A 25,709-nucleotide genomic window follows, 5' to 3' on the forward strand; every position below is an offset into this window, starting at 1 on the left:
GTCAAACTCTTAACTCTAATTGTAAAAGTACAGGAAGCTGAAGTAGCAGGCCGGGTGGGGCAGGGGAGGGTATTAAAAAGCCTAATGGACACTTTCAGGCTTCAGGGTAAAAGATCTGAATCTCTATTTACTGGGAACTATCCTGCATAATTAGGCAGGGTCTTTAACCCCAAAGCAAGTCATACAGTCAGAGGCAGAGAGGTCCCATTACAACCAAAGGCTATCTGCCTAGTGCAGCCTGTGTCCATCAGCCTCTCATGCAATGTGAGTCAAAACAACCAGCTGGCGACTCATTTTTATGTCACTGTGGGCAAAGGGCATCCCTTGGCTTCATTTTTAAGGACCATCATGACTCACAGCACCTCGTAAAATGATGCAGCCAGCACTCAGACTCCCACTACTCCCAACAAAACAGAACTCTCCTGAGTGCTTCTGCCAGGCAGGAATAGGGAACAGACACACATTTAAAGGCATCTTACCTGTAATTTTGCCATTGGCTTCAGAGGGAGGCTGCCAATTTACAATTATGGTCCTAGGTTTTCCTTCTTTACTCACAACTGTCACATCCTTGGGTGGAGAAGTAGGAACTACAAAATAGCAATACTTTCAATAATTCCTGTCATTTCAATTTCATTTACCATTTTCTCAACTTTTTCCATTTATAAGGCAAAATAAAGGGTACAAGGCAAAAGAGATAATGACTGACTTAAAGAACTCACAGTCTGTCTATAACTAGTTCTAATAAAAAGAAAAATATGCAAAATATCAAAAAGAGAATACCATACTATGAGGAAACAGAACTGGCATTTGGCTGGGGTTCAGGGATATATAGGATAGGTAGGGAAATCAAAAGACATTAGAGGTTACCAAGTACCTACTATATATTTTACAAATAACATTTCTCTTAATATTTATGGCAACTTGAAAGGTAGTTACCACTATCCCTGCTTGAAAGATCAGGACACTGAAAATGTTATGTAATTTTCCCAAGATGACATTCCCTTCTAATTTGTATTTTTTTGTTAGGATACTTTTAAATGTAAAATCATTTTTCTCTCACACCTATAGTTGCCTCTCTAAATTAAATATGATGTCTGAAAACCCTCGATTCCTTCAAAGAACACATGATTTATAAACTGATGTATTTTAAGTTTGTACTGAAAACACATTGTCAACTATTTGAGGTTACTGCTCTGAAGTGTAAAGCTACTTATGCAACAGAAAAAACAATTAAAAAAATGATTACACTTCTTATTCCATGTTATTACTGAAAACTTTTACTGTACTAGTAGGAAAATGAGCAAATTAAGTTAGTCCTTAAATTTATTCTTCTCTTCCTAAAATACTGGAATTCTCCTAATATAAAATGGAAGGAAGCCTAGTGAAATGCAAATATTCTAAGGGAATACACAATATCACTTATTAGCTAATGGGTTGGAATTAAAGCAAAAAGATATTAAAACTGGCAAAGAAGGCAAACTCAAGGTCTATTGAAGCTTCTTTGCACTGTATTTCTAGATCTCTAAATCCAACCCCTTTTCTCTGTAGGAAGTCCAACCAACTGCTCAGAAGACAAAAACACATTAGGGCCAAGCCATCTAGGGAGACTTAATAGTTCCATTTTTCATTATTTATATGCAGGAGAGAAAAAAACAAGAGGCTGGAATAGATAGAGACTCCCAATGGCTATATATATCCCCAAGCTGGGAAAGTAGAAGGGGTAGAAGGGTAGGCTACAAGTGAGCAAAAGAAAACAGAATCCCAAACCTGGATGGCCTGCTTAATTTGCTCAGTGGTCTTTTCTCTTTCATGTTTACTTACAGACAGAAACCGTAAGCTACTCCAGTGGGATATTTTACAAGACATTAACTAACTGGTCTGCATGAAAGCTGCTAGGAAAGTGCTGAGGCTCTAGCAAGCGTGGCATTGTAGCTGCCTGGTGAAGGGCAGGTCACTTCATCTTCTCCATCTCGATTTACTAGTTAAGCAGGATTAATGAAAATAATCTCATACATCTACACAGTGCTTTATAATTTACCATGTGCTTTCCCATCTGCTCCTCATTTTACCCTTACAATAATCCTACAAAGTAGGAAAAGCAGAGATTACTACCCCTCTTCTTTAGATGGAGAAAACAGATTTAGAGGTTAGATGACTTGCTTATGATCACACAGTCAGTAGATGGCTGTCCTGGGATTGAACTCAAGTCTCTTGATTCCTAAAATCTAGTATACTTTGTATTAAATTATCCTGTTATTTGCAAATATTTTTGTTATTTGCAAATATAAATGATGAAAAAAACATAATTCAACAGCTGAAAAAGCAAACACTGAACTCCAACTGTAGTTGCTCACTGTGTTCAGTGAATATGCCGATTTATGCCCTCAGTTCTTTCCTTGGTTAGTAAAAGCAGGTGATGAGGAGTCTCACGACTTGGAATGTGGCACAACAAAGACATGAACTTCCACTGGCTTTCATGTCTTGCAAAGAGAAGAAATGCCACGTGACATAAAGTTCTGACAACACATACCTAATTCAAAGGTGGTCCCATGGGCTGTCATACTCCATGTACTTGATCTTCGACCTTTAGTCACCATCACAGAGAATTCATAGAGTGTATTTGGTTTTAAACCAGTCACCAAATAACTCAAAGTCGTTGCATTTGCATTCTGGAAACATATGAATCAAGAACTTTAGATTTAGAAAATATCAATCATTAGCTTTTCTTGCGCAGATCACATGTGCTAGTACCTTGTACTTGGTGTTTGCTGGGATGTTGGTTTTCCATCGGACTGTGTAGTACCGGGAGTCTGTAATCTTCTGGTGTTTGGGCAGTGAGTTGTCTGCCCATGTAATCCTTATGGTGTCATGACTCAGAATGGAAGCCTGGACTCCCACTGGTGGCATCATGGGAGTGGGATCTGGCACTGGAGTGTATGGAGCATTAATAACAAATAAATCAACTTCAGAAGTGTCTGGGTAAAAAGTAATTAAAAAGGAAGTGGCATTTTAACATAAACAAAAATAAAAGAAAAGGGAAGTGTGGAATAATACAATGGAATGAAAGGTGAAAAATAAAGAAAGAGAAAGAGAATCCAGAGTTAATAGACAACCACTATTCATTTGAAAGAATATTTCCACTTGTGTTCTTTCAGAGAACATCTAGAGAAACAGTAATTAACTATATTCTCTAATGTATTCTGTAATTTGATTAAAATTTGATAACCTAGTGATTACATTAATATATTAATACTTGAAATTTCTTAAATTACTTGAAAATTCTACTTCCTGTCCAGAAAAGATCACAAAAAGATACAAATTGCTTTTAAAATCAAGGCTGTAATTTCTGAACGAGCAACACAAAGCTCATGATCTGTTTTGATATTTCAGTGTCTGTGGCTGAGTTTCTGCGACCCGGCTTATCAATGCAAATCATCGGACATGTAAGGGTCCTACTCTCAAGTTGGGCCCTGAATGTTAGCCAATGGCAACTTAGCCTGGCCTTGGTATTGAGGGTATCTGACACCCACACAGGGCCCAGTTCAGATCTGCTGCTGTCCTGTTACACTTTCTCCAGTAGAGTCAGAGAACAACCCATTAATAAATCCCAATAAGTTATGGGAAATGCCACAGTTACGGGCGCAAGTGACAAAGTCTCTATGAACTTTAGAAATCAGAATACTTACCTGATAAAAAGAAAAGTCTATACTCATGTGCTGACCTATGCCATATGCACCAGACACATTCTCATCAAAAGAGAGGCCACAATGAGCACAAAGGCAGCAAGGACCATGAGCCCACAGCAATATAGCAGGATCCATCTGGGCTTTCCCAACTCTTGGTCAGGATTTCTAAGTATACACACATTTGTTTATTTTAAGTTAAGGTTTTAAAATGGGTCTCCCACATGGTTACGGTGACCAGCCCTTCCTATAACTCAAAATCTGAAAAGGCACGGGCCTTGTGTATGAATAACTGCCGATCTAAAGTCATAGTCTCCATCTGTGTATTTCCTACACAATGAGGACTTAAAATAACAGAGGAACAGCATACATAATAATCAAGGGCTTTGTTCAAAGATCAGGACATATTTCACTTAGTTACAGAAAACATCTTCAGGTGCAAAAATCATTAGAGTTCTTTATGAAAAATTTTTTATTTGTAACAACTTTTGAGAAAAAAATAGGTTACATGAGTTAGGAACATTTCCTTGTGTATTGCTAGCAAGAAAGCTATATTTTTAAGTCACATGAAAAGATTTCAGATGTTTTTTTCTATTGTAGGCTGACTTAAGAAAGTAACAAACAACTTATTTAAATATTGTTTTCATCTTGCTTTTTTTCCTTTATGGAATACCAAAATTATTTTTAAAAGAACTTAGAAATTTTAAGTACATAGGAGCAGAAGATAGAACTACCGAACATTTAGTAATGATGGTCTTGTTAAGTAAAAGCATTAAAAAAAGGGACAGAGATTATCTTTTTAAAAAGAATGCCAAATCTATAATATCATGCAAAGTATCCAGCAGACATAGCAGGCAATACAGAGTAACAATTCTGGGAAACAAATGGAAAAGAGCATTTGTGAAAATGATAAATTCTTTGATTTTTCAGTACCCATAGAAAAATTTACAACTCTATTTACTTCAATAAACTTTCCCATTCAGATGTAAATTAGATGTTCTATATATTTATAGAAATTTTACATTATATATATAATCATTTAAAGATATTTTAAATAAACTACAAAGAAAAAATAATGAATATTTAGTCTTTTATAATAAATACACAATTAGTACATGGATAGTACATATGACTTTATACTCTTTACATAAAGCTTATGAAAAGCATCTGGAAAAAATACTTTCTTAACCAACTCAGGTGACTAGCAAAGAAAATACTGGATTCACCAATCATGTATATTTATTGCTACCATCAGTAATCTATATAATTCCTCCATAGAATTGTTTACATGACAGGATTGTTAATATTTTCTAAAAAGTGAATCCGGAATTAATAGAACCTTCCATGCTGAAAGTCCATTTTCCTATTTAAAGCTTGTACCCTAAATTGCTATATACTTTTCCTTCCAGTGATACCCAGGGGGCAGGCCTCATGCCAACATTCTACTTAAGCTGCTGGAAAAAATGCTGAAGACCAGAGATGGGCAGGATATCTTACCTGTGTGAGGTCTGGTCACAGCACTCTCATACAGGGGGATGCCTTCACCCACGTTGTTAAACGCTTTCAAGGTAATCACATAGTGAGAACTGGGATCTGACGGAAAGAAACAAGTCAAAACACTTAAAAATAAATCTCACTACAGAATTTTAAAATTCAAAGGGATCTGCATGATCTTAATTGCAGGGGAAATCAGAAGGAAAGATTTAAAAAACTTACATGTGGGATTATTATGGGGTGCAAGGAGATGTGAGATATCAGCATACACAGTATAGTAGTCTCCTCTTATCCACAGGGGATATGTTCCAAGACTCCCAGAAAATGAAACCACACACGGTACCGAACCCTATACAGACTATGGTTTCTACTATACATACATAACTATGATAAAGTTTAGTTTATAAATTAGGCACAGTAGCAGATCGAAAACAATAAAAAATAGATCCTAACAATATAACGTATTACAAGTTACATGAATGTAATCTCTCTCTCTCTCTCTGATAAGCGATCTAATAACTGAGATGGCTACTAAGTGACTAATGGGCAGGTAGCATATATAGCATGGACATGCTGGAAAAGAGATGATTCTAATCCCAGGCAGGAGGAACAGAGTGGGATGGTGTGATTTCATTACACTACTCAGAACAGTAAGAAATTTAAAATTTATGAATTGTTAATTTCTGGAATTCTCCATTTACTACTTTTAGACCTTGGTTGTCCATGAGTAACTGAAACTGTGGAAAGTGAAGCCTTGGATGTTGGGGAGGGGTGACTACTGTATAGAAAACTGTCCAGAATCAACTTCCTGGAGTTAGTCCCAGGAATGAGGCTGATCTTGCTTGAATCCACTCTTGGCCTCAACTAGTTGATGGTTTACTGATGTTATTGTATAGTGCACATCTTGGATTAGAATAAGTAAATAGGATTTTTCTTGTGTTAAAAGCCCATAGGTGGAGCTTAGAATTAAACAAACCCATTTACTTTTCAGAAGGAGGGCAGCAATTAGAACAGCCAAGGTAGAGAAGTAGGAGATAAACTGTTAGCTTAGTAACTGCTGAATGTCCCTAACTCTCTAGGGGGCCTCCAAATCCAGGAACTGCCAAACCTCATCTATCCCTCATGTAGACTTCTCAGTTGGATCAGATATGGCCCAGGATTATAACTGGCTTGGCAGTGATGCTGCAGGAAATGTAAGTTGAAAAGAAATACTCTCTCCATGTTGCTTTTTAGACTCGATAAAGAGTGGCTATTATTAAGTTGGAATAGCATCCATTCTTCCATTGGCTGAGGTAAATCAGAAAGATTCTATTTCATCACATTTCTGACCCAGGCAAAATTCAGGATGGGTACTTCAAAAGTCCAGAGTCAGAAATGAAGATGTGAGCTCCATTAAAGTGTTGCAAGGAGGGGAGCTGATCCATACCACTCACTTCTGGCAAAGTTGGGCAGTTTTCCAAAGTGGCCATACTTCAAGTGGCCCACATTGCTTCAAAAGCTTAAAATAGCTGCTTTCCTAGGTGGCTCATTCTTTAGATACTAATGGACAATATATAAAGGCACCTGGTCTTTCAATGTCAGAATTAACAACAAATGGAATCAATAAGACAGTATTTTACTGGTGAGGAAAAGTGAAAAGGTGCTGGTTTGGGCAACATGGTAGATAGTAAGGTCATTCACTGAGACTAGGGACAGACGCAAAGCGACCATGACACATTTTCAAAACCCCTTCTATTCCCACTTTTCACTCTTCTTATGTGCTTGCACCCATTTCCTTAGTTGGATTAGCACATATGTGCCGTCAAACGCAAATACATATCTCTAGTCCAGACCTTTCTTTTGAGCACTGAACCTCCATGTTCAACTGTCTGGCATCTTCACTTGGATGTCTCAAATCTCTCTCTCCCCACTTCAGATGTGCCCCAGTGTTCCCTAGTTCACAAATGGCACTATTATGTGCTCTGCTACTCAAGTCAGAAGCCTGGGAGTTACTAAGACCTCTCTCTCCTTCCCTGCCTATATGCGAATGAATCTTATTGATTCAAGTCTTGTTGCCTCTCACCTCTCTACCCTGTTTTCTACACTCCATCTCTACCAGCCATCTCTTGGTTCACTGAAGCACTATGCACCTCCTAACCATGGGCCTTAACATCTGCAGCTGTTTCCCAGGCTGGGGAAACAGGTACCCTTCTTCTTTACTGAGATAATGCCTATTCATCTTAAAGGGCTCATCCAAGACTGGATTAGCCTCTCTAGTTACACAGCCTGTAGTACCCCACTTCTCTTCCTCAGCACCCTAAACGATTTTAATTATTTCAAAATTGTATTATTTCTAATAATTGGGCTCATGTCTGGTTGATTCTCTACTGAACCTCTAGCATAGTGTGAGATACTGTAGGTGTTCATTAAATATTTGCTGACTGATCGAAAGGTTTGCAGAAGATACTAACTTTAATTTTGATTAAATTATGATAGAATATGGGCTATATCACAGTGCAGATATTTAGTAAACAGATGTTTATATGGATCTGAAGCTCAGGGGAGAGCTCTAATTTGATTAATAAATGAATTCCTAAATGTATTTCTCCATTCTGACTTTCTTATTTTGTTCAACATTATATACATCTTAAATATATGTATTGACTGATATAGCTCAAGCTCATTTTACTTCATGCAGAATTAAATTTTTTTTTACTACTTCTCACTGTGATCTGTTTACTCTCTTCACACATGAAGTGCTCCTTCTCATCTCTTGTTTTCAAATGCTATTCTGACTCAGTCTTTTCAAGTTCAGGTTAAGGTTCTCCTAGACTGCTCTAGAGTGCCTTACTAGCTCTCCCTTCTCCAACCACACTTCACTTCATCTCATTCCATTGGTTCTTGTATACTACTTTTGTTCTACTAGACTGAAAGCACCTGACGGTCAAGGACCATGTACTGCTACACTGCAAGGATTCTCCTTTCAGTAGTTTCATAAAAGAAACAGTAGGCAGTGGGTCAGCACAGAGATATTTTTATCCTACCAACAAAGCTCTTCTTTTGCTCTCTCACAACTGCCTTATAAGAATGTTCATGTGGGGAACATGTCCTAAGTACCTGTGCTGTTTCTTCTTGAAAGGAAAGAGAACGGCTACTTCGTTTTTGAAGCATGAAATTGCTGCTTATTTTCTACCAGAAAAGCTAAAGGTAATTCATTTGCTAGGCACCTAAAGTTGTTAAGAAAGATATTTACAAAGGAATGATTGAATTAAAAAGTTGGTCCAAGGCAGATTCTGAATTAAAAGATAAGTCTTAGAAAGATCTCTATAATGATAATCCAATTTGGAAAAAGTATTACACCTAACAAAATTAATTCATTTTCTATTATAAAATATTATCATTTTTTTTTGCTTTGTAAATCAACTCTGGGATTTAATTAGAATATAGTAAAATATGCCCATTAAGTGTACAGTTTGTTGAATTTTGAGAAATATATATACCTGTGTAATCACTACCACAATCAATATATAGAATATTTCTAATACTCCAAATAGTTCCCTTGTGCCCCTTGCAGTCAATTCCCATCATCCTTGTTTCTTGGCAACCACTGATCTTTCTTTGTCGCTATAGATTAGTGCTGCCTATTCTGTAATTTCATAAAAACAACACATGTACTTTTTATGTTTAGCTTCTTTTGCTCAGCATAATTCGTTAGATTCATTGTGTGTATCTACAGCCTATTCCTTTTCATTGCTGAGTAGTACTCTATTGTATGGATATAGTACAATTTACCATTTACCTGTTTACCTCTTTTAGACTATTATAAATAAAGCTATTATGAACAAGTCTTTGTGTATATACGTTTTTCTGTCTCTTGGTTAAATATCTGAGTGGAAACATTGGGTGTGATCAACTTTTTAAGAAATCTCCAAACTGTTTTCTAAAGTGGTTGTACTTCAGTAGTGGTTGAAGCAAGAGTTCCAGTTCTGCATCCTTGCTGATATCTGGGAGTATCAGTCTATTAAATTTTATCAGTTCTATAGGAAGTGTAGTCGTATTTCACTGTGGTTTTATTTGCATTTCTCTGATGATTAATGATGTGGAGAATCTTTTCACATGCTTATTGTCTTCTTATGTATCTTCTCTGGTACACTGTCCATTCAAATCTTTTGCCTACCTTTTTTAATGAACTGTCATCTTCTTAATGAGTTGTAAGGGTTTTTATATATTCTGGACTCAAATTTTTCATCAGATATTTGAATGATGAGTATTTTCTCCTAGTCCATGGCTCGCCTTTTCATTTTACTGGTGTCTTTTCGAAAGTGGAAGTTTTAAACTTTGATGACATCAAATTTATTAATTTTTAAAATGTTATAATTTGTGCTCTTTTGCATCCTAAGAGATCCTTGCTGACCCCAAGGACATAAAGATTTCTTCCTGTTTTCTTCTAGAAGTTTTATAATTTTAGCTCTTGAGTTTACATCTGGTTTTGTGCACAGTGTAAAATAAGGGTCAGGGAAGGTTCTTTTTCTTCCTCGAACAGATATCCAATGATTCCTACACCTTTTGTTGAAAAGACTATATCCTTCCACTAAATTGTCTCAGTATTTTTGTCAAAAATCAATTGACCATATACAAATGGATCTATTTCTGGACTCTATTCTGTTCCATTAATCACCTACCTTTATACCAATACTACCACAATGTTTCAATTATTGTGGCTTCATAAGAAGCCCTGAAATCAAGTAGTATGGGTCTTCTAAACTTCATTCTTTTTCAAAAATATTTGACTATTCTAGTTCCTCTGATCTTTCATATAAATTTTAGAGTAAGTTTATCAATTTCTACAAAAAAGTCTACTGGAATTTTACTTGGGATTGCATTGGGGAGAACTATCATTTTAATAGTACTATCTCCCAATCCATGAACATGGTCTCTCCATTTATTTGTCTTCTTTAATTTCTCTCAACAATAATTTTCTAGTTTTCAGTGCATAGACCCTGCACATATTTTTAAACTTTATTCCTAAGTATTTCATATTTTTTGATGCTATTGTAAATGAAACTTATTTTAATACCAATTTCCAACTTATTGTTATATGAGAATACAACTATTCTTTACATCAACCTTCTATTTTTTGACCTTGCTAACTTCACTTAACAGTTTTAGTAGCCTTTCTTGTAGATTCCTCAGGATTTTCTACACCAGTAACAATGAGCCAGTAAAGTACTCAGACATTGGTTTCTAATTACCATTTCCCACAAAAGAAACCAGGATTCATTGGGAAATAGATGATTCAAGGACTAAGGCTAGGAAATCTGAGATGAGCCTGAAACATCTTACTGTGTCAAAAAGGAAGAAAGTGCTCAAAGAAAGATGGGAGATGTCAAATGGACAGAGGAGCCAATTATAAAGCCACTGGCCATTCTACTATGAAAAAGAAGGAAAGCTCTCCCTTATTAAAAAATGCTAATAAATGTAGAAGACGTAATAGAATTAGAAAATCACCATTTGTGAAACATCACAGTAATAACTTAAGATGCTAAAACTAGTAAGTGAAAGTTGGATAAAAAACAAAATATTTACAAAGACTCACAGTATCTCCCCCACAAGGTACATATTAGTTATAAAGAAAATAATAACTTCATAGTAGAGAAATATGGCAGATATCATTTTAAGCAAATGATTAAAGTTAACATCACTAGTGACAGGCTCACCTGCGCCTCCTAATGTGATGCACTGACGAGAACACAATGCGTCTATGCTATTCTTTCCTAAAGGGCATAAGCTGAATGTATGAGGAAATATTAGACAACTCTAAACTGAGAGACATTCTACAAAATATAAATGATCTATAATTTTCAAAAATGTCATAGTCATTAAAGTCAAGAAAAAAAACCAAAGAACTGTTCCATATCAAAGAAAACTAATGTGACATGATAACAAAATGCAACATAATCCTGGAAAATGTTTTTCTTCTATCATAAGGGACATCAATGAGACAACTAGTAAAATATGAATAAAGTCTACAGATATCGTTTCAGTGTTAAATTGCTAACTTTGATAATTGCACTGTGGTTATGTTAGAAAATGTCTTCGTTTTTAGGACATGCACATTACAGTATCAGTGGATAGAGAGGCATCATGTCCAAATGGTTCAAAGAAAAAATATGTACATATAGGAAAACAGGAATGATAAAGCACATGTAAAATGTTAACATGTGAAGGTTAACTTTGGGGAATCTGAATGAAGGATATACAGGAATTCTTTGTACCATTTTTGAAAGTTTTCTATAAAAATAAAATTATTACACAATAAAAAGACAAAAAGAAAGAAATCACATGTGCAATTACTTCCTCAACTCGGCACACATACCCAGATTGTCGATGGTGTAATAGCGCTGTTTATAGTCTACTTTGATAGTCTGGGCATGTGGGCTGCCAATGCCATATCCAATGGCATAGCCTCTCACCACAATGTTCTGGTTCTCTGGAGGAGTCCAGCTTACTACGATGCTAGTGACAAGCGGGCGGACATGCAGAGAACTAGGCACTTCAGGAACACGAGTTTCTGAGAAAGAAAGGAGAAAAGCAAGATGAGCTCCATCTTCCTTTAGAATATTTCACCATCCTTGGGGAATGGTGTGCAGTCTCATGCCAAATGCTGTTTTTTCCATTATGTTTAAGAATTCAAAGAGAACCTGTATGGCCCATGGTTTTAATGCATTCTAAGAGGAAAACAAAAACCAAATGGCCTGAAACATAAGATATTGCAATATTAATTTGGAAGAGAAGACAAAGAGATCCAAGAACCTCTGCCCAAAGGAGAAAAACAAATAAATTGCCTTTCAATAGTTACCCATTCCTCTTGATCCCACACCTGATTCCCAAACATACCCGGTGAAAGGAGAAAGGCAGAACACCGATTAATTAGAAGCCTGTTGTCAACAGGTAATCAAGTATCATGTTACACCATGTGGTATCAATTATTTACTCCCCTAAGTAATATGATAAGTCAGAAAATATGAAACTTTAGAACCACAAATGGATTTAAATAAAGAGGCTTTTAAGCCTCTTTTAAAAGATGCCATCTTTTTAAAGATGGCAATTTACAGTATCTTTCAAACATATTTCAAGGCATAAATTACTACCTTAATTCAGAAATTAGTAAACCAAGAATTAGAAAAAGTACCCAGGGTCTTTTGTCTCCCAAGTGCAGCACTTGTCTCTGATAAAGGTATATATACACACCCATATGGAGTTACTCACTGAATAAACAGGTGAGCAAAAGGGCAAGGTGTCCAGAACTAAAGGAAAAGGGAAACCATAACTAAAATAAAGGCACGATTCATGTGGCTCGACCTTAAATTTCAGATCATCCATCTTCTTAATGGCCTTGGTAAAAAAAAGACATAAAGCACCTGTACATTTTTATTGGTTCTGGTTCTGCTTAAAGCGACAGTTCTCTAACAGTCATCGCAAAACAACAACAAAACAAAAACAAAAAAAACCACAGGAAACTTGCCGCATTACAGGAATGACAGCAGTATAAGACACGAAAGTTCATGGATTTAAGCCATGTGCACCCCAGTCTGTGGCTTCCCAGTTCAACTCACCTGACTACAGTTAGTACCTAGCCTGTGCCAACCCTGCCAATTATTGTTCTTACCATCTAAGTCACTTTCAAAAGTTTCAGCAGACAGCCAGTCAGTGGCCGGGCCTGTGCCATTGACTGTTAGAGCAGCCACTCGAAAATTATATTCGGTCCCCCGATCCAGACCTGAGATCCAAACGACAGACAAAAAAAAAAAAAAAAAGGCTGAAACAAGAGCTTTGAAAAAATGAAAGATTAATAGTCTCTCATTAAAGTAAATATCTACCAACTCAGTATATAGCTACTATCTTGATAAAGTTTTAGGTAAAGTTAATACCAAATAAGCGATACATAAATATGGCATGGCACAGAGGAGCTCTCACATCTAAAGTAGAGGCTGAAGCCCACATGATCCAAGAAGAAAACAAAAATGAGCAAAACTCCTAGATTTCAGATTTTTTTTTTTTTTAAGTTTGAAGGCAGCTTAGAGATCATTTAATACAATCCCTTCATTTTGTTACTCAGGAAACTAAGGCCAAAAAGAGGCCATGGTTAACGAAAGAGTTTATATAACAAAGGAACAAAGTCAGTTGGTCTCAGAAAACACCAAAGACCAGGAAAAAATGCAAAGATATAACTCCTACCATATTACCTCTGTTCTCTGAGCCATGCCATAACCACTTTAAACACTTTAAACACCAAACATGGCCTAGAAATCTATTTCTCAATAGCCTATATGTCTATATATATGTGTGTGTGTATATATATATATATAGACATATGTGTGTGTATATATATATATAAAGTAAAAGTGGGATAAAGCCTATTACATAACCTTTCACATTTACTATCCGTAAATACAGTACAGGAGTTATTAACGTATCAAAGGCAACAGAGATTCACATGTAAACGTTTACCCCGAAAAGTAGGGCAATGGTCAATAATATGGTCAGCTAGTCATATACTCATAAATCCAATTTTTCTTTTTTTTATTGTTAAAAGACACATAAATTTCCCATTTTAAGCATTTTTAAGTGTACAGTTCACATGCATACATTTTTAGAGTGCTTAAAATACTAGATATTGTGATAGGTCTTATTAGGGTGATGAAAAATTATCCTCCTCCCCATATCCAAATATTGGAATCTTTGGCGAGCAATATAGTACAGAAATTCCAAAGAGAGAGCTAATGAGAACTTGGTCAGAATGACCTCTGGTCAGTTAATCCTGTTACATGGTGTAAGAAGACAGATGGGAGGTTCTGCTCTCTGCAGTCCTATCCTGAACCTGTTTCCCCACAAGAAAGCAATAAGCAAGACAGAAGGAGAAACAGAATGGCTAGGCCCACGTCAGTTTACCTGCCTGTCTCCTCCCTGCATATACTGAACCAGAAAGAGCCAGAGTGGACTGTCCATGTGTTTATAACTGTTAAAGGACAGCAATCTGGACTAATAGCAAACATGGCTCAATTGAGGGTCTGCAAGATTATCATTCCCGCCCCTTTGGGGAGAGTTAAAACGTTAAGAGCAAGTGAGAGGGAAACACAAGCACATGCAAGTGAGAGACCCATGTGTAAAGAGGCTTAGAGTTCCTCCTGAAGTAAACTACAGTTCATACACTAAAACTAAGGCGCGCAATTAACATTATAAGGATATGGGAGAATGTGTTAAGTGCTATATAACTGGTACAAAAGGAAGAAACAACAATTACTTCTAGCGAAAACTTAAATCATATAATTGTTGTTTAGTAGGGGATCCTGGTAATCCATATTATTCTCTAATACTTATCAAGCTTCAAAGTAATACTTCGAGAGCAAAATCTCCATTTTCGCCCACCATTATATATATATACCAAGTGCCAGCACATACTAATAAAGTTCAATAAAGTCTGCTAAACTAATGAAACTAAATATGACTTTAAAATGTAAGAATTTTCTTGATAAAGAAAAAGCTATTTTTACCAGGCACATGGTATTTTCCTTATATAGCAAATGTTTCATTGAGAAAATGAATAGTCTCCTCATGTGCAAGGACTATATTTTATTTTGATGTTATTAGCAACAAAAACAGTGCCTTAAATACAGTAAATATCTACTATTAAATATTCAAAATAAAAGCCTATGGGTGAGAAATGTTATTTAGTTGGAGTAAAATCAGAAACTGACTTTTAAGTATACCTGTGGGCAATTTTATTATAATGCTCCTTTAGTGAGATTTCTCAGCAACACCCATGGCAGCCATTTACTCACTACAGCTGACAGCTGCAGGGTTCATGTGAAGAAACCAGAAGACTGATGCTACCCTTGGAGACAAACATTCACCTTCTCCTATTTTGGAAGAAGCAAATCCTATCTATGAGGTGAGGAGTTAGGAGAAAAGCTTGCGGGATTACTAGAGTACAGTGGTTTCACTGTCAGTGGCTCTCTCAAATTTTAGTTCTCCTCTACCAGCTCTGCTAGGAAACCCCAATAGGGTTTCTGAGGGGCATCTGTCTCTATTCTTTGTAGGCACAGTTCCAATATCCAAAGGGCAAAAAGTACTTCATCTTCCTCCCACGGTTCTCCTGAAAAGCGATTTTCTCCTTCTAAGCCAACTGTACTTCCCCTATTTGAGGAAGGAAGAGGGGGATACTCTGTCATCTATAGGGGGACTCCAAGTTAGAGATTAGGATCCATTTTCACAAGGTATGCCACTTGCTCTGTTGCACATGAAGAAAAAAACCATACATAAGGAGCTATCCTTGACAGAATTTTCTAAAGCGTTATTGTGTCCATAAGTAGCAAGAATGATTATTGCATTGCTATAGTGATTTGCAAATGTTGTTTCAGGCCACATATACACGAGGTGTATCAGCATTACAAAAATAATTTTACAGACTCTGCTACCAACAAGCTTTGCTTATATAACTTTTTATCCTTTTTTTCAGATTATAAAAAAGTAATACATATGTTCAAAAAAGAAAACATGGAGAATACAGAAAAACACAAGGAAATAATAAGGAAATAATATTCAGATACAATCTCACCACTCAGAGATGGGAGAACCTGTAAGAGTGTTTTCCATTAATTTTTATCAAGTCATAAGTAGACTGAACCATTACAAATTCTTTTGAATCATTTTTACTTTGCATAAGTCAACAGCTCAGAGCAGTCATTTAGACTAGCATTAACTCAATGTCTGAGACAGACACCATCACCTAGCTTTTGCCTGTATGTAAAGCAGTTTACCTTCAATCAGCTGAGACAGCTGTTCCCCATTTACAAAGGTCTCAGTAACGTCACTCTTTCGGGAGGCCTTTCGGTAGCGAATTCTGTAGCCAGTAATCTGCCCATTTTGTGTGGCTGGAGGAGGTGGCTGCCAGTGAATCATTACGCTCTGGGAAAGACAAGTTTATCAGGAAAAGACAAATATGTGAAAAGCTTGGTCCTAACTGTTTTACGTACTGTTATCTGGAATTCACTGTGTAAAGAGAAGGAACAAAAAGGTGCAGGGTACTCAGAGTTTTACTAAGTTAATAATCACTCAAAAATACTTTTTAATTTTAAAACTCCTAATGATCACATTGGAAGATTATATTTGCAGGCAATATACTCTGGACCCTTGATCTTCTGGGTGCTTTGCCAGAATGAAGACACTGGGCAAGTCTCAAAAAAGTTTTCACAAGAAAATGTAAGGTCAGAGGCACATGGATTAAGAAGTATACTATTATTAGGTGTAAGGTTCTCTTTCCATTTCTATTATGGAACCACTGAAATACTGAAATTAGACAATTTCTGTCTAAAACTCTTCAAAAAGGTGATCATTTATGAACAGCTGGTTGTTTCTTAAAGGAAAAGGATTATAATAGTACTTTTTGAAAGGACTGAAAATCTCAGTGTAACCCAGAAGTCTCTGGGCCTTTGAGGGGCATACATGCCTTAGTGTACAGTCAACTCGATTAGGAGGGATGCTTTCAGCATCTGCAACCATCTGTCAGGTTCACACTGGCCTCATTTCACAGGAAGAAGGGGCTATGGCTCACAAACAACTTACTTCTACATTCTGGTTCTGGACCATTAAAATCTAGAAGGTAATGATTTACATAACAATAGGAAAGTATTTACAGAAAGGCTAAAGTGATGTGGACATCAGAGAAAGCCAGTAAACAGAATAAACTGGATTTGGTTTCTAAGCCCAGCTTTACTGGCAAATGTAATATCTAGGTTACCTTATTTTCTGCTTGCTTGTTTTGATGTAGAATCTCTCTCTCTATAAGCCTTTCTGAGACTTAATATTAGTAAAAATGAACAACAGCAATATAAAGTTTTACCTTTGAATTTCTTACTTCTACGGACAGATTCTGAGGAGCAGCACTGGGAACTAGACAGGCAAAAAAGAAAAAAGAAAAAAGAAAAAAATGTTTTTTCCATCACCCACATATCATCCATCACGTATCATCCATGTCATTGTTCTTGGCCTGACTTCACACAAATGCACATCTCAAACACTGATTATACAACCTGGAGGTCTAAATGCAGCTGCCAGTGCCCTCGTGCTGACAGTAGTGTGTAGATAAGGTGTGGCCATGTTTGATTCATTTTAAAAAATGAGACACCTTCACATGTATCCACCAGTCCCAAGTCAGGTTGTACCTTTGAGAAGTCAGACACTTATCTCAACATGGAGTCACAGTAACTCTAAACTTTTCTAGACCCCAGATACATTCTGAACCTTAAATGTATTTTTTTGATTATTCTTGGTGATAGCATATCTGTATTTTGCGGGAAGAGCTGCAAATTTTCTGAAAACGAGTTTAATGAACATGGCAAGTAAATAAAGTGAGTAATGTCATTATAAGTCTAAAATGGGATGTACCTAAATCAGTGACCTTGGCTTTCTTATGGAATTCCAAAACTAACTATGAAGGCAGTTCCCAAGTAAAGCAAAGCGATATTTAAGCAATGACAGCTCAGTAGTGACCATATGGCTCCCCAATGCAACTATACAGCAGGAAACACTCATTAGGATGTAAGAAGTTTGTGACTATTGTTTGAACAAACAGCTGCATAACTTTAGTTCCTCACATATTAGAACATAAGACTGGGGTATCTCAAAGTTTATGGTCCACACACCCTCCAGCATCCTGCTCTGTAGTAACTACAGCAAGCAAGGAGAATTTAAGTAATCCTGATTAGTGTCCTCTCCACTCACCGATCACTGACTTTAGCAGCTCTCTCCTAATCCATCCACGGAAACTTCTCTCTCCTTTCCTCTGACATTTGATGACCAGCTATATAACTAAGTGCCCACTATGCTATAGGCTTCTGGAGGACAGAGACTATCTCTTGCTCAGTGTTGTATCTTGTACAAAGTACATCAGGCCTCAACCCAGACAGTCAGGCACAGAGGGTCTGGAGTAGGACTTAGGCACCTTGCTTTGAAAAAAGTATATGAATGGTTCCAATCACCTCTGTTAAGAACCTCTGACTTAGCTACAGAGGCATCCAACATAGCTATTGCTGTCTTCTTCATAATCACCACCATAGCTAAGATTTGCAGTGTGCTCCTACATGGCAGAGACTCAATCCTTACAACAGTTCCACAAAGGGCTGAGTTTCCATTATTAAGCCCATTTTGTAGATGAGGTTCAAATCTCTTGCCTACAGTATTTGTTTTGGCTAACTGCAGGAACCAAGATTCACCTTACACCCAAGTGCTGCCCGTAACTACCACACTCGGACACCTTCGGTTCCCTGACAGTAACTACAGTTGGCATGCCAATCCATTTAGTGCAGTTAAAATTGGCTCATGTGTAGATTTCAAAGCCTGCGTTAAACTACTTTTCCCTTAACTTTTCTCAAAAGTCTTGACCAACTTATGTAGTTGGCTTATGTAGTTGGCTAACCAAACTACAATCTGTATTTATTTTTCAGAACTTTTTATCCTGAAAAATGTCAAGTACACAGAAAAAAGTGGCAAGAATACAATGAATGCCATATATATTCTTTTCTTGAATTCACCAATTATTAATGTTCTGCCACGTTTTATTTTTCTACTATATTTACAAACACACACACACACACACACATATTTCTACATATTGTTTCTGAGTAATCTGAGAAATAGCTGCAGTCACAATACTTCACTACTAAATACTACAGTATGTATCAGTTTCTGAGTAATCTGAGAAATAGCTGCAGTCACCACAATACTTCACTACTAAATACTACAGTATGTATCTCCTAAGATCAAAGATGGTCTCCAATGAAACTATAATACAATGATCACATTCAGAAAATTTAATCTTAACGCAAAAATATTACCTGACATACCTAAAACATATCTAATATTTAATACTGCCTAATACTATACCTACCTGACATTAAGTAAATATACCAAGTGTCCTTTATTATTATTTATTTAATCCCAGATCCAGGAACCAAAGATTAAACCTGCTTTATCTCATTTCATGTGTCTTTTACTCTTCTCTAATCTAGATTCTAGAATAAGTCCCTAAACTTTTTTATTCATGAAACAAATAATTTTTAAGAATTCAGGCCAGTTTATTTGCAGAATTTCCCTCAATCTGGATACATCTAGTTGTTTCATTATGATCAGATTCAAGTTAAACATTTTAACAGGGATACAACATAGGTGAAATAAGGTAATTGTGTCTTTCCCAGTGCAACACATTAGGGCACACATGATATCAGTCTGCTCCCTTGTTGCTGATGTTACACTGGACCATTTGCTTAAAGGAGTCAAACTACAGCTTTTAAAGTGTGCCTTTTATATATAAGGGGTATATACGTATACAGGCATTTTTTAGGAAAAGATATTTTTGTAACACATTGAATTCGGCTGAGTTTCAGGAAATAATATATACACTTACTAAGTCCAATGAACTCTGTTATTCTAAAAATATATATTTTTAAATGCTGGCCTACTCAATCTCTTTGGAAGCTGTAGTTTGAAAAATACTGCTCTGGGTATTGGCTATATGCATGTAATTTAGCTTAGAAATTCAGTCACAGGTAAGACATGAAACACCCAAATGCTGAGCTATTAAAAAGACCTGTTTGGCATGCAAAGATGATTAAGTAGAGCAAGGCTAGCCTTCCCACAGCCTTGGAATAGTCCGTGTTATGAATAAGCAATGCTATTTACTTACACAAAAGGCTCTACTAAAAAGGAAAACACATTACCAGTCACCATTATGTGCTATGCTCTCTCATTGAGCAGTTATAATAACCCAATGAAGTTGGCATTATCTGCATTTTACATTAAGGAAACTTGCTCAGAGACGTTAAGTGACTTGTCCAAAGTCACACGAAGAGAAAAGGGTACAGGGATTTGAACAGAATCTTCTTGACATCAAAGCCCATAATCTTACTAGTATGCTACCAGGGATCCCAAGCACAGTATTTTGTTCCAAAGGAAGACTCACCATCTGACAAGGTTTGAACGGCCACATCTTGTGTGGAGACTCCAGGACCATGTTTATTGTAGGCCACCACTCGGAAACTATACTCTGTATATTTTTTCAGCCCATTAATGGTGTGAGAGAGACTTGAAATGTCAACATCCTTGAATAAAATAAAACAACTTATATATACACAACTCACACAAGAAATGCTACAAAGAATTAACTATACAAATTCTATATCTGACACAATGCAGATTTTATCCCTTTTACAGAATGTTATTTAACAGTCAAAGTAGACTAATGATAAACATGGGCAATTTATTGAGAAATATTGCTTGATGTTTAGTGACCCTTGCTGGTAAAAACTACAGAATAAACTTTGGCACAAAAAAATAGACTGTCAACTTTTCATCTCCTATACTTCTTTTCTTCCTCAGATTTCTAGAGACAAGCAAATACTGAGTTTTGGAAATATAGTTCAACTCTACTATTCCAATCAATGGATTGAAAAATGACTTCATGTAATAACTATGTGTGGTGTCAGATGGGCGCTGGACTTATCAGAGTAATCACTTTGTTAGGTACATAAATATATCTAAATGAATACCTGAAACTAACATAATAATGTATGTCAACTGTAACTGAAAAAAAATTTTTCTTATACCTGTTCTCTATCAGTCCCTTTTTCCATGTAGTACAATTTGTAATTCTGAATTTCCCCATTGCCAGACAATGGTGTTTCCCAGGTGACAGTGATGGAAGTAGGTGAAGTTGCATATGCTCGGATGTTAGGTGCAGGCCCAGGGAGCTGAACTAGAAAGAAAATTTCAAGACAGCAAGATATAAATGAAATTTACTGCACTCCTCAATAACCATTCTCAGCAATAATGTGATAATGACCATGTTTAAAAAACAATGAAAAACTAAGAAAACAATTGACTTAGGATAATATATAATTCAACAAATTTCCCTTTTTATGACTTAAATTAAAACCAAAAATTATCTGTGAAGTTATCTCAAATTTATTTAAAGAAAAAATGAACACTGTACAATTCTCGTTATTTATAAAACCTTAGTTTTGCAGTGGGACTGCAGCACATATATATCCACCATCACAAAAAGACAACCTTTTTTTGTCAGGCACTAGGGACATGGTGATGTAGACAGTCCCTGCCCACAAAGAACTCCTGAGCCAGAGGGTAGTCAGGTATAGAAATAGTTACAAATAATATCCTAAATGCTAACAGAGTTAGGTAACAGTCATAACCAAAACAGAAAGAAGAGAGCACACAATTCTGTTTTGGGAAGGGGTGGGTAAGAAAGGGAAAGATTGGTGAAGACTTCGGGAGCAAGAAAAATGAATAGTTTTCTCAGATACCAAGGGGAAAATTATTCAAGTCAATTGAGAATAACATGTGAGAAGACAGTGTTATGTGGTTCAGGCTGAGACAGAGTGGATGCGGGAGAGAAGATGCTGAAAAGGATAACAGGAGCCACATAATGAAGGACCTCTAATGCCCTGCTATGGACTTTGGATTACCTCTTATAGGTGTTAATTACTGAAAAAGTATGAGCAGGAACATGATATGACATCAGATACGTGTTTGGAAAGGACACGTGAGCACATGCATGGAAGAAAAACAAGGGAACAGAACTAGATAAAAGAAAAATAATTTTAAAAATAGCTAATATTTATTGAATGCTTACAATCAATCCAGCATTGAGTGTTTGACTTGTATTTAAATTACATCTATTTAATTTCTGCACTAACTCAAATGAGACGAATACTATTAATGTCCCCATTCATAGATGAGGTTGAGAGGTTAAGAACCATTCCCAAGCAATGGGAAGTCACTGAGTGGTAGAGCCAGGCATTGAGCACTTTCTGATTTTAAAACGTGAACTCGTGAAGATCTAGTTAGGAGATTATCAGAACCCCCTCCATAGGACATATGTGACTGGAAGACTCGATGATTGGTTGACTGATTCACCATCTGGCTTGAACTCTTCTAATAGCTCACATACCCTTTTCACTATGCTCTTTTTGTCTGACTGAAGAGTCAAGCCCCAATTTATAGACAAATCCTTGGGTGGATGCCTATTGCTTACACTTTAGACACTTTAGATTTGAAAACTTCTCTGGTGCTCGTGTTTCTGCAACAGACATCCATTAGATTTAAGAAAAGGGGAAAAAACTTAACAAAATGTAAAATAAACTGGTTGTCTTAAATAACAATAGCACCACAGCTTAAGATGAGTTTTGCTACCAAAGTAGAGAAATCTGAATATGGTTATTCTGACAGTTATTCACTTAATGTTAAGACCATATTTTGTGCAGCCTGACAGGTGGGATTTGTTACACTTTTGCTGATATGGAAAACTTTCCTCTTACTTGTGAAGGAGGAAAGAAAACAAAACAGTCCCATAATTCCCTTGAACTCACATTCACTGGCTAAAATAGGTAAATATGATCCCAAAAAAGGCACTATTAAATTCTTTCATTTCAGTTGTACAGTGGCACAATAAATGGAAATTTTAAGTTGGTTTTTAAAGCTAAATATGTAAAATATTTTCCGAGGGCTGACGCCAGCACTTATGCCTCCCCACAGAAAATTCTTCTCTTTTGCCAAAACATGTTATAGTCAATATCCATCCCTAAAATATCCTCACCAGAATCTGTTGCCCCTTCCATCTATATTCTTATTTAGCTACTTTCTTTTCTTTTTAGATTTCACCCTTTTTATTCTGAAATTTTATTCCTTAGAGACCCAGTTCCAATAATTTTTTGCTTGTTTTCCACCATTCATAATATAAAGTTCATATAATAGAAGGAAATGTGTCCCACTAATTACAATGCTTAACACATTTCTCCCCAGAAATATTGTCTTGCATGATAGTTTCTTTCTTATTTATTTTTTGGGGATAAAACATTGTTCCTTTATTTTTAATTTATTATTATTATTAGTTATTATTATTTTCGGTGACATTGGTTAATGAAATCCAATAAGTTTCAGGTGTACAATTTAACAGTAAGGCATATATATATATTGCAGTGTGATCCCCTCCTATAGTTAGATTTCTTTCTGTCACCACATATTTGACCCTATCTCCCTCTCTCTTCCCCTCTTCCCCCTACTCTCTGGTAACCATTGTGCTGCCTATGAGTCTCTGTTTGTTTGTCGTGTTCGTTTGTTGCTTTTAGTTTCATATCCCATATATAAGTGATAACATGTGGTTTTCAACTTTTTCTGTCTGGCTTATTTCACTTAGCATGATTATCTCGAGGTCCATCCATGTGGTTGCAAACAGCAGTATTTCATCTCTTCTTATGGATGAGTAATATTCCATTATATACATGTACCACAGCTTCTTTATCTAATCATCTATCATAGGACACTTTGGTTGCTTCCCTGTCCTGGCCACTGTGAATAATGCTGCTATGAACATCGGTGTACAAATATCTTTTCGGATATGAGTTTTCAAGTCTTTGGGGTAAATACCCAGTAGAGGGATTGCTGGATCATATGGTAGATCAATTCTTAGTTTTAGCTACTTTCTTTTGATCAAACTCCTGAACAAATGATTGTGCTGCCTATTTCCTTGTGATGATAGCACATCACACTATTGTTTATTTACATCTCTCGTACCACCAGATTATAAAGCTCCTTGTGAACAGAAGTCAAGTCTTATTCATCTTTACATCACGACTACTTGGTACAGTGATTGGCATTCAATAAATCTATTGTCCTTTACATCTTTTCTTTCATCTCTAAATTGACAATGACCATTCTCAACAGTTTGACTCTTAAGTTTTGAAATGATGTGAGCCACAGGCTCTTTCCCAAGTAAAATGTGACTACAGATGCACAAATATCGTTGTATATTTTCAGAAGGTCCACAGCCCCAGGATGGAACTCTCTTGCACTCAATCAAAGCCAGTGATCTTTGCCTTCATTTTCATCATCACTCACCTTGCATATGCAGTTAGATTCTATTTTAGAAATTTGGGTCATACAGTTTCCTTCCCCAGGAAACTGTGGAAGGAAACTGTACACCCTAAGTCAAATATTTCAAGGCAAACTCAGATCCCATCTTTTCTTAAGAACCTGACTTGATATACCCAACTTTTATAGTAATTGTTCCTTGTTTTGTGTCCCAGTATCTCTCATGAATGACATCTGTACATGAAAATTAATGGAGAATAACTGAGCTTGAAATCTGGCTATTCCTTATCTGAACACAATAATTTTGATATGCAATATCCTTTCCCTGTAACGAGAACACATTCCTTCCTTAAATCAACCTCCTGACTCTGATGGCCCTCTTATTCTTATAGCCTAGGTTTGATTCTTGATCTTTAAGCTCGATCACTGAAATGATCGGTGGCCTCCTATCTCAACTGCTCATTCTTTAAGAGGAGAATGCCTATCTTGTTCATCCCCTGCATCTTTAATACCTTGTGTAGTGCCTGGTATGGGGGGTACTCAGTAAATGTTTGATGAATGAATGATTTGCTGCAGCATTAGAAAGTGAAGTTCCACAGCTTCTGGGCTTTACTTATTCCACCCATCAGACCAGGTGAAGTCCTTGAATTATTTCTAGTTTTGTTAGGTAGCTAGTCGGACAAGGGAACAAAGGAATGGAGGCTCAGCCTAGAGACCGCCCAAAGAACAAACTATTGGTAATTAGAGAACCCCTCCTGCATCCCCAGAGGACAGGAGGGCCATAACCTACAGCTGGTTTAATCCGGCCACAGACACTTGGGCAGAAGGTACTACCCTAACCTGACCACAACTTCAGCCTCATTATACTATCATTTAATACCGTGTTTATGCCTGGAAGTTCATGAATCTAATTATAACAGACTGAATTCTGGGTAAGTGTATGCACACTAGGCAAAGAGTTATATAGCAGACAAGTGTCAATTAAGATTAATAACCTCACATGCCATTCACTTAGGAATGCCTTTGTAACCACCCACCATGGCCCAGATATAATATAGACCTTCCCACTACTGGGTTGTTACAGCTCTCTTGGCTGGAAACCCGCCCCTCCCTGGGGGCGTACTCTGTCCTTTATTTCTTTTACCTTTTCACCTCCCAAATTCTACAGGGCTGCAGCCTTCCTTAGCATGGCCCATCTCCTTCTAAAATACACCATTAGTAAATTTTTTTCCAAATCTCGCTGGCCTGTGATTCTTTGCTGTGTTAGTGGGGATGAACCAAGAAAAAATACTAATTGCACTTCTGCGAAGTTTCCCCCAACCCATCATACTACTGGGGCAGCACTGGAGTTCAAATCATCCACAAATGGTAACAGATTTTGGTGCTGGTGACTTGGATTCAGATTTTCCAGTAAGTACCATAGGCTCCAGCTCTCTGCTGGAAGCTGTATGATCTCTCCTCTCACCTCTCATTTTCTCCAGAGGCTGGGGAACGCAAGTGACTCACTTCTAAGCGCTCGCCAAGTGAAAATAGCATGGTACCCTCTGCAGTTTGCTAGGCACTAGTACCCAGGATCTGTACTTTATTTGCCTCTTCTGCCAAGGGAAGATG

General features: G+C 36.7%; 1 protein-coding gene across 1 annotated transcript in view; it reads right to left on the bottom strand.

The window, feature by feature from the left end:
* The window catches only part of NEO1 (neogenin 1), a 154,638-nt gene that overhangs the window by 26,293 nt on the left and 102,636 nt on the right, over window positions 1–25,709 (bottom strand). Inside the window, exons 10-19 of the mRNA XM_015597664.2 lie at window positions 20,819–20,967; window positions 20,176–20,314; window positions 17,059–17,108; window positions 15,977–16,124; window positions 12,826–12,936; window positions 11,533–11,727; window positions 5,181–5,276; window positions 2,752–2,975; window positions 2,531–2,669; window positions 480–587 (exon numbers count right to left, since the gene is read on the bottom strand). Of these exons, the coding sequence (XP_015453150.1) occupies window positions 480–587; window positions 2,531–2,669; window positions 2,752–2,975; window positions 5,181–5,276; window positions 11,533–11,727; window positions 12,826–12,936; window positions 15,977–16,124; window positions 17,059–17,108; window positions 20,176–20,314; window positions 20,819–20,967 (1,359 nt within the window). The remainder of the gene's footprint in view (window positions 1–479; window positions 588–2,530; window positions 2,670–2,751; window positions 2,976–5,180; window positions 5,277–11,532; window positions 11,728–12,825; window positions 12,937–15,976; window positions 16,125–17,058; window positions 17,109–20,175; window positions 20,315–20,818; window positions 20,968–25,709) is intronic.

Source organism: Pteropus alecto, unplaced genomic scaffold (assembly GCF_000325575.1).
Source record: "Pteropus alecto unplaced genomic scaffold, ASM32557v1 scaffold38, whole genome shotgun sequence".
NCBI classification, from domain to species: Eukaryota; Metazoa; Chordata; class Mammalia; order Chiroptera; family Pteropodidae; genus Pteropus; species Pteropus alecto.